Source organism: Antrostomus carolinensis, unplaced genomic scaffold (assembly GCF_000700745.2).
Source record: "Antrostomus carolinensis isolate BGI_N321 unplaced genomic scaffold, ASM70074v2 scaffold22863, whole genome shotgun sequence".
NCBI classification, from domain to species: Eukaryota; Metazoa; Chordata; class Aves; order Caprimulgiformes; family Caprimulgidae; genus Antrostomus; species Antrostomus carolinensis.
In genome coordinates this window covers 2,448-17,284 of record NW_010307546.1, presented here as the reverse complement: position 1 = coordinate 17,284, position 14,837 = coordinate 2,448, and the positions used below count along the sequence as shown (strand labels likewise).

Here is a 14,837-nt window from a genome sequence, read left to right as displayed (position 1 = left end):
AGGGACCGGTACAGCCGGTGGAAGGGCGTTTCTGTCTCCCTCGGGCCAGCCGCAGCTACCTGAGCGGCCCTAGAGTTGCACTGCCTGCATCAGGTGAAAAAGGCTCCAGCAGCAGCAGCTGCCCGGTGCTTTATTGTAGGTTACTGGGAAACTTCCCAAGTGGAAATAGTATTTCCGACTTGCCCATTGAAGGAGTTTGTTTTTTGGTCCTGAGTAAACTCCTCACACTAACTGAAATCCTGTAGGCAAAAAATGGGGTCTTGACCTGTTTCTTCTCAATGTCTGAAGTGTACAGGTTTTGGTTGTTGGAATATCCAGTATCTTTGGATACCATAAAAGGTTTTAATCTGAAGTGCTTCTTTTTGTTGGAGACTACCTCTTAGAGTTCGAAACCTGAAGCTTACAATGATGTGGTGGTGGTTCCTTCAGAGCCAAAACTGCAGATATGCTATATTTACTTAGTGTTTTGTAGGTTTTATATGAGAGCATCAGAATCCTCGTTTATATACTCCTTTCAGCATTGTCTGCAGAATTTCAGTTGTATCTGCATGCTCTACTTACACTTTTTAGTCTCTTGTCTGAATTTTGCCTGTTGTCTGGTTCCCAGTGGGCACTCAAATTGCCATGCCTATGCAGTTCATTTGATGTGCTTCATGTCAGCTGATAAAGACAGTAGACTCCTGGAAAAGGTGGCACTTGGGAATGATCTGCAGTCCACAGAGTTATCCACGTATCCCAGTTCATTTTGGCCTGTGACACAGAATGGCAGATGAATTGCTTTCCTGGCTGCAGCTTTCAGATGAGCCAGAAGTGGGGAGCAAAGAGGAAATGGGTGTATACTACATAATACAACCGCATGGTAAATGCTGTGCTTCCTGGAAGGGCTGATCACATGACAGGGAAAGACTGCAGCCGTTGTGTGAAGCTACAGTGCAGGTGAAACGACATGATCTGCGGCCAGAAAGATTGAGCTGATTAGGTTCCTTTTACAGAAAAGCAGGGACTGTATGTAATTCCCTGGTACTTAGGCTTGGATTTCAGATCTGACTTCATGCACCTCATTTTTGCAAGTTTGATGCCGATCCACTTGAAATTCCACAGATTTTCTACAGTAATAGAAATTAAGTAGTTAAGGGGGGATTTTGTTTAATATGCTATACTTCTCTTACTCTAAGAACTCTCAAAATTAGACTAGAGTTCAATATAAAAATTAATAGAAAATTGATAGAAAATTATTTTTATAGAATGTTTGCGTATGACAAGATAATGATTTTGGCAGTACTGGCCAGCATCTAGCAATCTCAATCTGTTATGGCATGATGGATGCAGACAGAGACTACAGAAAATAGCTGAACACAACTTGCATATACGTCTTGTGTCCTGTTGATATTTCAGGCTCTTAACTTTGTTTTCTTATGCCTGATATCAAGGTTCAGTTAGATAAAAGCTGAAGAATCGTGCAAATGCTTCCTAGAGAAGAACTTCAGTAATGGCAGTTTCTGCAAACTTTTAAAGGACATACTATAAAGTAACAAATTGGAAAATTCTTCATTAAATATTTGATGAGAACTTGTGCTCAAGGCAGTTAGATTAAGCTGTGGCAGAGTATTATATCTTTGAAGTTACATCCTTTAGCTTCTACGTTGTCTGAAATGGTCAAGATGAGTTAAGCGATGTGCTTTCCTAATCGTACAGGGGAGCCCTTAATATTATTTTCTTGACTTAATTAAAATTATTAGTGATTACATTAGAATTAATGTCTTACAAATTAGAGTAGAAATCAAGCTGGTTTGGAAAGCAGTCTCTAGTAGTTACGCAGATTATGAACTATTAATACTTTATTTTGTTTGTAGATAAGACAAATCCGATACCTCCACAGAACAGCAGTGTGCAATGCCAGTGGAGGAGCTTTATTTGTGGTAAGTAATTTTCTACCTTACTGGAAGGGAGATGTGGCACAAGAGTTTGGCGTATGCTTTTTTAATCTGCCCAAAAGATCCTGATGGACAGGACTTGCTGTAGAAGTGTGGCGGAATTTACAAAGAAGTGTTTTTTCAGTAGCACTTTTCATTAAGTGGTGATGGAGTGTCCAAAAGTTTTATTTTTGTTTTTGGTCTTGTGTTTCTTATATAATGAAAACTTTTGTTTATTAATAGTAATGGTGATATTAGCAGCGTTTGTGTGTGACTGCATACTCTGCTTAAACTTCTTATAAAACAGTTCTTGTTTACTTTTGTTATTGAAGTTAATTAATTGTTTGTAATTGAAGGTCATGGAACTTTCTGCAGGCACAATTTCTTGATTTCTAAAATTTGCCACAGAATTACCCTTAGGTCCAGGTCTAGCCCTGTTCGCTAGCAGTCGAAAAGTGCAGTTCTTGTTCATATTATATATCCTATAGCACGTTGCATACTGATGAAACCATTAGAGTCATAGAATTGTGTAGGTTGGAAAAGACCTTTAAGATCAAGTCCAACCGATTTAGGAGAAATCGGCACTTTACTAGAGAATTGACTGCTTTGTTGAAAGCAGGTGCTCAGCACTTTTGGACAGATTTTTTTTGTTGTTGTCTTTTTCTGCAGCTGTCTCTATGGCTTTTCTCATCAGATTAAATTAATGAGGTTACAGTACATGCTTTGTATACTTTTCCAGAAACTTGAGTATTCATCGATGATTTATGGAGTGAGAGCTGATATTGAAGGAATAGAGGAAACAGTGTAGGCTGACAGCTTAGGAAACTTGACGTGTAATTTGAGGTTGGTGAAGGTGGTGAAGGCGAAAGGTGTCTTTGGCACCCTAATGGATGCTGGTGTCTGGCATACAAAGCTAAATAGCTTTGTGAATTCTTCAGGCATTTTTAAAGATTTATGTAACTGCTGAAACTACTTTCTGGAGGGAGGACCCTGAAAATAGAGAAAAGGAAGTAGAAAATAAAAAGTGTGTGTTTTAGTTAGCTACTTGTGATATCCAGCTGTCTTATTTAATAGCATCATTCACTCCTTGTATTTCACAACAGAATTTTTGCTAGCAGAGCATAGGAAATTGTTTGTGTGGTTTCTTTGTTTGAGAATAAAAAAAGAGTAAAACTTGTGGGTTGAGATAAGAACAGTTTAATAATTGAAATAAAATAAAAATACTACTACTAATTATTATTATAATTTTATGAAAAGGAAGACAACAAAAAGAGAAATAAAACCCAAGGAAGACAAGTGATGCACAGTGCAATTGTTTACCACCTGCTGACTGATGCCCAGACAGCACTGGAGCAGTGATCGATCCCCCCTGGCCAACTCCACCCAGTTTAAATACTAAGCATGATGTCATAGAGTATGGAATATCCCTTTGGCTAGTTCAGGTCAGCTGTCCTGGCCGTGCTCCCTCCAAGCTTCTCATGTGCATCCTTGCTGGCAGAGCATGGGAAGCTGAACAGTCCTTGAATTAGGATAAGCACTACTTAACAACAATTAAACATCGGTGTGTTATCAACATTTTCTCACTGAATCAGCTACTAGGAATAAAATTAACTCTATCCCGGCCCAAACCAGGACACTACAACTAAAAACCTTCAGAGCAAATTTCAGATGTTATTTCACACAGCAAATTTCAAGGGAAACTCTTCTGCTGAGTTAAGCTGAAAACATTATTTTAATCAACACTAGCTGTTTGTATACAATCAGAAAATGGGACTCTTTTTCCACAGATTTCTATAGGGGGGAAAAAGAACATTAAAAAGTCTTAGTTTTCTGCAATATTACAGGCAGATGAAGTGTCAAAGGTTGCTGAAAACTGCTTGTAGAGGAATAGTAGGCTTACCTGGGAGTAACTTGTAAGCTGTTGTGGTGGTCCTCTTTGTATGTCAGTTGACACACAAGTGTCTTGGTTTTGTTTTGCAAAGCATATTGGTGCTTCTTGTTGTGCTTTCAGTATAAGAAACCTGTATGTGAGGAAGGGAGATGCATGCAGTGTATTTGTTTTGTAACAGCAGGGGACATGCTGGCAGGGCAGCTGGTTGTCTTAAATCTAGAATTAAAAGGCAGTGCTGATTTGCATACCCTTGTATCCCTTTGCAAACTTCTTTCATGCAAGTTTTCTCCTTATGTGTTATCAGAAACATACAGAAATAAGAAAACTTCTACTGAAACTCCTTTTTATTCCGAAACAGACAAGTTAAAGTCTAGTGCCATCACAGTCAGCTAGATCACACTTCCAGAGAGAGTATATCAAGTTTAAAATTAGGTAGATTGTTTGCCCATAGTAACCCAAGAGAGTTGCTCCATATCTTACTATATTTCTGATAGCTAGGGAAGGCCTGATTTCAAATATATTTTCATTTACAGTAGCTACCTTTCTTTAAACATGTGTCCTCTATCTTTGACTTTTACCTGTCTTCAGCCTCCTTAGCTAAAACTTAAACAGCTAAACTAAACCAGCTAAAACTTAACTCTTCTACTTTGTAGTTTTCAACACATGGATGGAGTTTCCTTAACTCATCAAGTGCCCTGATGAGGGGTTTGTCATAGGGCTGCACAGGGATTCAGTACAGAAGGTTAGAATGGCTGTATTGTAGTTCTAGGGGCTTGTGAAGATGATCAGTGAAATACCTAAGTCTGAGAGCACTTCCACCATTATTAATTTAAGAGAGGTTTATATCTTGAGTTCTGCTGGAATAGTGAATGTATTTTGCCTTTGGAGGAGAAATAATAAATTTATTTTCATTGCTGATTTGATAGGGCCTCTTAACAACTTTGTTGTTGGTCTAAACGTGGCATGATCTTAGTGTTCACTTGTGCTGTAGCTTTTGCAGTGTATCTTGGAGCCTTACTGTGCAGAACTGACTGTGGCAAACTAGCTTCAGAGATAAAATCTTGTATTATTCCTCTTCACATGTAGGGTATTTAAGGATATCAGTTTAGAGATGGTACACTGAAAAGAACAGCTGTTCCAAAGAGGGAGAATTTAATAAATCAAATATACTGATTTGCAAAAGAAACTGAGATCAAGTACAGTTGTAAGTGTATCAAATAGCTATGGAAGGCAAAATAGCAGCCTGAAATAAAACTGGCATGCAGATTTCAGAAGGAAAACTTAAGTTATGGAAATACTTATCATGAATCACAGATTTGATCTCTGCAGCTCAGGCACAGAACAGGTCTGTCAGGGAAAAAAAAATTAAAGTTGCGCAGTATTTCCAGTCATTTTTTCCTTCATCAGCCTTTTTGTGAGGCCTTACATTAAAATTGGTAGAAAACCTTCACCAACACTGCCTATGAGGAGTCAGATCCTTTATCTGGAAGGGTCAGTCTAAAACAGCGGCAACTGTGTTCTGAAAGCTGTTTATGTAACCTTGTAGACCACACAATAAACAATAAATTCATCCTTAATAAAATATCAGTGTGTTCAAAGGCAATCGGTTATCTTTCTGTAATTGCTGTTATTAGGGGAAAGTCATCCTTGGAGAAGGTACATGCTGATGGTGGTTCTGTATGTGACTTGGAACTGTGGTAGGGGTACATGCTCTCAAATTGACGGTGGCAGTTGTATGGTCTGCTCAAGGATATGGACAGGATGAGCAAGGGGAATCTCTCACTAGACCAGCAGATGTAATTGAAGTCAAGTATTTGGCCCTTCAATATTTCTGAATCCAGGAATAGCTACGGACCATACGTACTTTAAGTTCTGCGCCAATAACAATCTTTCAGTATGTAAGTATCTTGCAGTGTTAACATTTTTCATTAAATCCTTTGCTGCTTAATAAGAACAGTGTGGAAACTGCAAAATCACCCTAGGTTACTTGAGGAAATGATCAAAGTGAACGTCAGTGGAGTGGTTTTCTTTCTCCTAAATATACTTTTAAAGCTTTTATTGTTAGCTGGCTGTGGATTACTTTTAACCATCAAGCCTCGAGTATAGCTTGCGTTTCCCCCAAACTTTCCAATTAATTTGAAACTTTCTCAACTGAATAAAGTTTGGAAAGAAATTTAGCTATGAGTATTTCAAGGATAGCATAATGGGCTGCTTAGAGAGAACTGAAAGTTTCGTGCAGGAAGTTTTTCTGGTGGATAAGGATTTTCATCAGAACTAAGATTTTTATTATAGGAAAATATCACTTTCTCTAAGACTTCCAAATTTGTATTTTCTAAAAATAGAAGAATGATTTTCATGTTTCAATTTTATGATTCCCTAGAAGACCACCGTAAAAATAATACAATAAATACTTTATTTTGGAAATAATTCTTCAAAATTCTGCTTCTTCCATTCAGATTCAGAATCGTGTATAAAATTAAAATGTTGAAATCCTTTACAAATCAAATTACTGTGTTAAAATGGGTTAATGTCTGTTTGAATGTGCAAACATTTAGTTATATAGCAAGCTTCTTGATGAATTTTCTATAGTTAGTCTCATGGGAAAAGAAAAAATGGGCTGTTGTTTTAGTCCCTTGTTGTTATTAAACAGAGAATTCTTTAATTTACCTGTGATGAGCTTGAACATAATTGCCAAGCTGTATTAACAGTGTTAAAAAATGTGTATTTTGTAACACCACCGTATTCCTCAAGAAATATTTTTTTTTAATAGGAAATAACGGGAATAAGTAATTACTTTTAAGAGTGATGAAATAATTATCAATATTTTGGTAACTTTCCCAGAGGTATTTAATCATTTATGATTGAGTACTATGAATTTTTTATCTGGAATATACCTGTTTTATTGAAGCAAGTTAACTGTAACTGTCTAATGAGAAGATATTTTTACATCAGTAAATCTATCCTGAATAATTTCCTGACAACCCTATTTTTCCATGTTTTCTTTTTCTTTTCCCGAAGCACAGGGATAGTGCTGAAAATAATCCAGATACTCCATTTGAGTTCACACCTGAAAACCAAAAGGTATGCAGACAAAGAAAAGTTTAAATACGTGGACTTTTCTTTAGATTAGTACTGATATTTTTTTCCTCTTTTCCTTTAAAAAGCGAATAGAAGCAATTATAAACAACTACCCAGGGGGACACAAGTCTGCAGCTGTCATGGCAGTACTAGATTTGGCCCAAAGACAGCATGGATGGTTGCCCATATCAGCTATGAACAAGGTATTTAGTACTTAATTATCTTTCAAGCATAATTTCACTGTTTTCTTTAGATATTTTACTAGAATATTAGCATTTATTTATCGAAGTGTACTAACATGGGAATTTGCATGTGGCACAGAATTGTGAGAATTCCCTATGAGACTACGTTTCTAAAAATAAGAGAAAACTAATACAGAAAACTCAGAGATTACATTACATAATGTTAGCCCATTGCTAGAAACTACAGACTGAACAAAACAAAAATTTCATGAGCCCTATTTAGATAGGTTCTTTTCCCAGAATCATCCTGGAATTAGGAACAGAAACCTGAAATATTTTGTTCGCTGCTGAATTCAGGGAAAGAAAAAAGATAACGATGGTGGGTTTTTCTCCTCTCAGGTCGGCAGCACCACACACATGGCCAGGACTGTACTTGCCTTCCAGGCCTGTGGATGTTTGCAAAGCAGTGTTAGTGCAGTATGTGTCAGGAGTGTTCTGTAACACCTCACAGCAAGTGCCTGGAAGGCCTATCGAATTATTTATTACAGTTGTTTTAAAATAAGCAAGCAAGCAACTACTCTGCCCCAAAGTGGTAAGCTGCATGACAGTAATTAAATACCAAGAAATAAAGTCTGTCATATTTTGTGTTACAATCATCAGTTTTGAAGTGAAAAGTTTTAATGAAGATATGCTAAGTAAGGATTGTGAGCATTACAGAAACTACTGGAATTAAGTACACATTTAGAGAAGGGCAAATTTTGTCTGGTACTGTTTCTACAGCGTAGCATAAAGCCTCAAATTTCCATTAATGCTGAATGGGAAAAGTATTTTTGTTTATTTACTCTAAGTTTCAGATTGATACTATGTTTAAAATGATCTTAAGATTTTTAAGTGAACAGATATTTTCAGTGGTTTGTTATTTGCCTGGAACATAAAACAGTTACACTTTTGAAAACCCAGCCAGTTCTCAACTGGAGCAGTTTGCCAGGGTTCCAGGTTAATGAGGTCAGGGACCCTGGCACCAGGACTGGCTCCATGGAGATGGTGCTTCACAACTTATTTATTAGTTGTGACACAAATCTGCAGATGTGGCCATGGTGTTTCTAGGGCCAGCCAGGTGTGTCACAGAACCTGAGACAGACCTGCTCTATCTGAATTAGGCGGGCGTAGTACCAGCCTGAAGTATTCCCTTTCCAAAAGGCTGACCTGGGTCAGTGTGGGCAAGTGTGTGCGAGTTGGCTCCTTCGTACTGCAAAAGAGCAGAACTGCGGCATGAGCTGGAGCTGGCAGTGAAAGCTGGAACCCAGCTGACTCCTCGCATCTGCCTGTATATGATGGTAGGTGCTGGAGGGAATCGAGCTCCTCGCTGTGCTAATCCCTGGCTCACTGGAGTTCTGTGCTCAAGCAAGGTGACTCCAGTCAGAGGAACTCGACTTCAGTTGTGCTTTGATACCCATCCCCTCCATCTTATTTATCCCTTACTGCGCACAGAGGACAGGTGGCTGCTGAAATGGTTTGTTAAATGCTTTTACTGATGCCCTGTGAGAATTCAATGTAGTGTCTGTTTTCCCCTTGTTACAGGTTGCTGAAATTTTAGAAATGCCTCCCATGAGAGTGTATGAAGTAGCAACCTTCTATACAATGTATAATCGCAAACCTGTTGGGAAATACCATATTCAGGTCTGCACTACCACACCTTGCATGCTGCGAGACTCTGATAGTATTTTAGAAGCCATTAAGAAGAAACTTGGTATGACATAAATTTGTAATATGCTTTTTGTAATTTTTTAACCTTTGTTTAATGATATTGAAGTAATTTTTTTATATGGTGGGGACAGAGCAATAATATTGAAAATACAGTGACATCATTAGAGAACAGGCACTAAACACTTCAAATTTCAGATCTGGCACTTATTCTTTATTTTTAGAGATTTCAGTATAGTAGAGCAGAAGAGGCCATTGTCTGGAGTGCCATTTAGTGGTCTTAGTGGTTTTAAAGGCAATTTGCCAGGAAATGTATTCTAATGTGAGCACTGGACTGAGAAAGTAAGCCCTGTTCCCATATATAGGAGAGGACTCTGAATGCTATGGCACTTTTTTTATATGAAAAATAAGATTTTTAAGGTACATGCTATATTAAAGTTTTTTGTGTGTGGCTTTATTTTTTTTTTCCTTAAGTAAGGTGATAGCATCATAGAATGGTTTGGGTTGGAAGGGACCTTAAAGATCATCTAGTTCCAACCCCCCTGCCATCAGCAGGGACACCTTCCACTAGACCAGGTTGCTCAAAGCCTCATCCAGCCTGGCCTTAAATCCTGCCAGGGAGGGGGCATCCACAACTTGCTTGGGCAACCTGTTCCAGTGTCTGACCACCCTCACAGTGAAGAATTTCTTCCTAATATCTAATCTAAACCTCCCCTCTTCCAGTTTAAAGCCGTTACTCGTTGTGCTATCACTACACTCCCTGATAGGGTCCCTCTCCATCTTTCCTGTAGGACCCCTTTAAGCACTGGAAGGCTGCTATAAGGTCTTCCTGGAGCTTTCTCTTTAGGCTAAACAACCCCAAGTCTCTCAGCCTGTCCTCACAGGAGAGGTGCTCCAGCCACCTGATGACCTTTGTGGCCCTCCTCTGGACCCACTCAAGCAGGTCCATGTCTGTCTTATGCTGAGGGCCCCAGAGCTGGACACAGCACTCCAGATGGGGTTTCATGAGTAGAGAGGCAGGATCACCTCCCTCGACCTGCTGGCCACACTTCTCTTGATGCAGCCCAGGATATGGTTGGCCTTCTGGTCTGCGAATGCACATTCCTGGCTCATGTCCAGCTTTTCATCCACAAGTACCCCCAAGTCATTTCCTCAGGGCTGCTGTCAATCCACTCGTTGCCCAGCCTGTATCCATGTTTGGGATTGTCCCAACTCAAGTGCAAGACTTCGTATTTGGCCTTGTAGAACTTCATGCAGTTTAGGTGGGCCCACCTTTCTAGCCTGTCAAGGTCCCTCTGGATGGCAAACATGATGTTAATGTAACTTAAGAATTCTCTGTGGAAAAAGCCAATTGAGAGTGCTGCTGCATCATATGAGATGTAAGGAGAACCCAAGGATTTTGTGTGTGTTAGGGTTTTTTTTCTCTCCTTGTTGGGTGGTTATGGGGCGAAGAGCTAGAATCAGCAACTAAAGTCTTCTTCTGTGAGGTTGTAAGCTGTGCTAACATTTCCTAAGAACCACTGTGATAAGAGCTGCAGAACAGCTGCTTATCTTGCATTTTATCTATTATGTTGTCTGGAAAAGGCATATTTAGATAAAATTTGTCTTTGTTTGTTACTGCAAAGATAGCTTAATTTTAACTAAACTCTTAGCCTGATAAATCAAAGCATTAAGAATGATTGTTTTTCTCTTACTGAGATACAGGCCTTACTTTGACTTTTATTAGTTTTTCCTCCCTTCCAGTAACTATGGAGGAAAACTGCTTTTTAGCATTCTTCCTTCCCTGGAGTATTTTGTTGAGATCACACTGTTGAGATGTTATTCTGGCTAACCTGCCCTCTGGGGGAGGTCTGTGTCTGTATCACTAGAACAATCATGTGTCATGGAAGCTAAGTATGTGTGTAGAGTTGTTCAGGAAATAAGCCTTTGTGTATAAACCTGCAAGTTGCTTATGAATTTGTAGCTAATAATGTTAATGCTTGGATCTTGGTTAATTTGGGAATTCAGTACTCAACACTGTGTACTAACACATTTCATATCAGCACATGAAAGCTATGTTTTCCCTATTTTTCCATTCTATTGTATAGATTATTAAAAATATTCTGAGTAAAACTGTTCCGTTTCTTAGAACTGTAATTTCATGGTTATTTTTCAAGGAATCATACCTGTAAACCTTTAAATGAGGTCTCAAAAATGTATCCAAAGACTGACTTCACAGTTTATTAGAATTTTTTGTTTAATGGAAACATTTTGGACTCATTTAAGAGGATTTAACTATCCAAATGTTTTTTTGAGGCCAAATACAAGTAATGAGAAGACTGTGGGGAACTTAGACTCAGGCTTCATTAATCTTGTTCAATAACCATTGCTGAAGATAATATTCTTTATTGGTTTAGGCATAAAAGTTGGGGAAACCACACCTGATAAACTCTTCACGCTGATAGAAGTGGAATGTTTAGGTGCTTGTGTAAATGCACCGATGGTACAAATAAATGACAATTACTATGTAAGTATTACATTCCCTTTTAAAAGACTAAACTTCTTTACCTGATTACCTGTATTTTCACTTGTTTCAGATTCTGAAGTTTTGGTCAGTTACTTCAGATTCCTATTGGCAGGGACAACCTATAACCTAGAGCATCTTTTAGTTTCTTGTCCTCTTCCTAGAACACTTTATCTCTATCACAGTGTATCCATGTATTTTTCCTTTCAGTTACTGTCTTGATTTACACAAGTGGGGTCATGCATTTTTGCAATAGTGGTCTGCCCGTAAATCTGAAATCAGGTATTTGATAAGCTTTTAAAAGCACTTTAAAGCAGTCCGTTGGAAACCATGAACTGGTTTAACACTATTTTTGAACTTTCAGACTTCTGAATTTTGGCTTGCTTGGATGCCATCACACCAAAGGAATCGATGGACTGACTTGACTCCAGCTTTTAAAAAAAACTTATTTTAAAATATTTTGTTATCACAGTCTTGATTTATTTTTAAAGAACTGTTCTCTTTAACTGTACCTGCAATTTTTTTGGCACAGCTGACACCACGTTTTGCAGTATGTGCAATGGCACGTGTATAGTAGGTAGGCAGAGATCCAGCTCACTAATAGACCAAGGATGCTGAAAACACATCCATGTTTTAGAAGACCCCCATCAACATCGTTAGCTTTAACATAATTTCTGCAACCATATGTAAAACAAAAATTCTAACATTAAAATGACAGTAGGCTTTTTACTTTTCCTAATTCTTTAAACCTGTATATGTGTCAATGGACAGGTTCAAAATTACCTATGCTAGGGTGACACCTAAGAACCATTAATCTGATGAATTTTGAATGCTGCAATTAGCACAACTGCTGACTCTTTTTTACGTTTTGTCAATGATTTTTATTTTTTTTTAACAGGAAGATTTGACACCCAAAGATATTGAAGACATAATTGATGAGCTAAAGGCTGGCAAAGTTCCAAAACCTGGCCCAAGGTATGCTATATTTTTATAATGCTGGCCAACGACTTGCAGGCTCATCTTTTTAAGAAACTAAATTCCTGCTCCTGTGATTTGAGTTCACAACCTACAGCTAAAAAGCATTAATTAATTTACTGAACAGAAGGGCACGCATTCAGGACCATTCAGTATATTCAAAGCCAAAAAGAACTGGAAAGAACCAAGAAGAGAATTATCACATTCTTGATGACTGACTAGAGGAACACGAAATGTGAAAACATCAGTTCTCATTTGGCTTAGGACCTAATAGGGGAATTATATCACCCGTTGAGTTTTTTTTGTCTATATCATTTCAATCAACAAATGCTTGTTAGTTGGTTGGTTTTTCTTTTGATTTCTGACAAAAACCAGAAAGATTGCAAGTTTGTGAAAGGGTTATTTCTGGGCTTTATTTATCTATTATTTCCCATTGTTCTTTGTTAGCCCAACTACACATGTGTTTGTGTGAATGGAGGAATTAATCTGACTTGGATGTGTAACCTATTGTTTCTGTAATGATTTTTTTAGTACAAGAACGATAATCTTAGAACAGTTAAGAGTTTCCAAACACAGGGAAGCATCTTTAACAAAAATATGACTGATACAATTGGATACTGCCTTTAGCATTACAGGGATCAACATCACTTTTGTCTGGCCAATCTATTAATAAATAAAAATGAAAACTAGTGGTCCTGTCTTGCATTTCAGTTATGAAACCATTTGTCACTACTTGAATCTGGAATTCTTTTGATTTAAGAGTAGCATCATGTGTTTTTGAGGGATGAATAGGAAGAACAAAAGAAAAAACAGGCTTCAGCCTTAAGTCAGATCTGTAACTGCCTTCTACCCAGTGATTAAACAATATCTGAGGTTAGAACAATACCAGCAATTAACTGCTTTCTTTTTTTCAGGAGTGGACGTTTTTCTTGTGAGCCAGCTGGTGGCCTTACTTCTCTGACTGAACCACCCAAAGGACCAGGTTTTGGAGTTCGAGCTGACCTCTAAGGATTTTTGTAATATAAGATGAACTGTCTGAAAATAATAAAGTAACTTTAATCTCAGTAAAATGATGTACACTCTAATACTTTTCTAAAAAATGAAGGAAGCAACAGCAATTCAAGTATCTAACTTACCGTGGTTTTAACCATGTCAAAGCATAATCATAATTCTAGATTATTAAAGAATTATTACAGTCTGTGGGCTGTAAAGTTGACTCACAAGAGGCCACTTATCACTGAGACATGAAAATTGTGATTTTTGATCTGTCAATTGAGAAGTCTTTCAGCTTTTTCTAAGGTTCTTTGAAAAAAGCAACAAAACTGAGTAAATTACAAGTCTGGCAAATGCACAAGGAAACAAATTGAAAGGAGGTTATCTGACAAAACTTCACTGCATGTTAGTTTTAATTGCAATTTAAAAAACAAAAAAACAAACAGGAAAGGTGATCCAAGCTGTGTTGTGGGGGGAAAAAAAATATTATTTTTTTAAAATCTGGTAGGTTCAGTATTAAGTGGTTCTTCTTGAGTCTAATTCTTCTTACTATCATTCAGTGACCAGGAAAAATGTGAAAATTATCTTTTTACCATGTTACAAAAAAAACCCAAACAAACAACCCCAAACCCAAATAACAGTAGTACTCTACTAAAAGAATGAACAGCAACAAGAAATTATGTCCTGTAAAAATTTATTCAATACAGCCAAGGTATGCAGTTGGGGAAAGCCAGAATCTACAAGAACAGTTTAATACATGACTAAGTGTAATATATGAAACTAGTTATTTGATTTGCAGATCCTTCTTTGACCTTACTGCTGTGTATCAACTACTTTTAAGAACTGATCTGTGTGAAATGGAGGTATTTCTCCTGTTATTAAAAAAGTTGAAGATTTCTTTTTTTTAAATTTACTGCATATTGACACACATACATATATGCCTGTAAAATCTGGCAAATTCTATACAGATAAATACATTTCAATGTAAATTAGGAAATGCAAACATGTCAGTTACCTGAGATCATATTCTGTCTCCCTCTTCTGAAATCTGCCACGGAGCTTACATTCTTATTACAATTAATGTGCTAGATGGAGCTTAACTGTATTATTTATATTTTATTCTGTATTTGGTTTTTTTGATATTCTGATTAACAGTACTTTCCTGCACTCTTTCTCTCTTGTGAGTCAGATTTTGTATCTACAGATTTCCCTGCATCATTATTATCTCATATAGTCTGTTTGTGCCCCACCTTTATTTCAGTAGGTTCTGTGATGTTCCTTGATGTATTGTTAAACAAGTAGTGTTACTGTTGGTAGTTCTGAGAGCAAAATATATCTGTGTATCACTTGTACGTAAAACTCGGTATCCCTTCTGTATTACTAAATTTATAAAATGAAATCAGTTAATTTCATACAAATGGAAAAGTAAATGCGATAAATACAAGTCACAAGTGAGACAGTCACCCAATACGCATGACAAAAAATCTTGTGTGTAAGTGGTGTAGAACACTGCACATAGGAGGAAAATAGTACATGGATTGAAATATTATCTGTAATTTAAAGTTCTTCTGGAAAGGTCACTGGTGTTTGTAATAGCC

At 37.4% G+C, this 14,837-nt stretch overlaps 1 protein-coding gene across 1 annotated transcript; it reads left to right on the top strand.

Annotated features, from left to right (window-relative positions):
- Positions 1–1,853: 1,853 nt before the first annotated feature.
- Positions 1,854–13,317, top strand: NDUFV2 (NADH:ubiquinone oxidoreductase core subunit V2; the record flags this gene model as incomplete). Its single annotated transcript, XM_010165479.1, has 7 exons — positions 1,854–1,919; positions 6,823–6,885; positions 6,969–7,085; positions 8,646–8,814; positions 11,165–11,274; positions 12,170–12,246; positions 13,161–13,317. Coding segments are annotated over 7 exons (696 nt in total), but the record flags the coding sequence as incomplete, so codon positions are not given.
- Between the last annotated feature and the right edge of the window lie 1,520 nt (positions 13,318–14,837).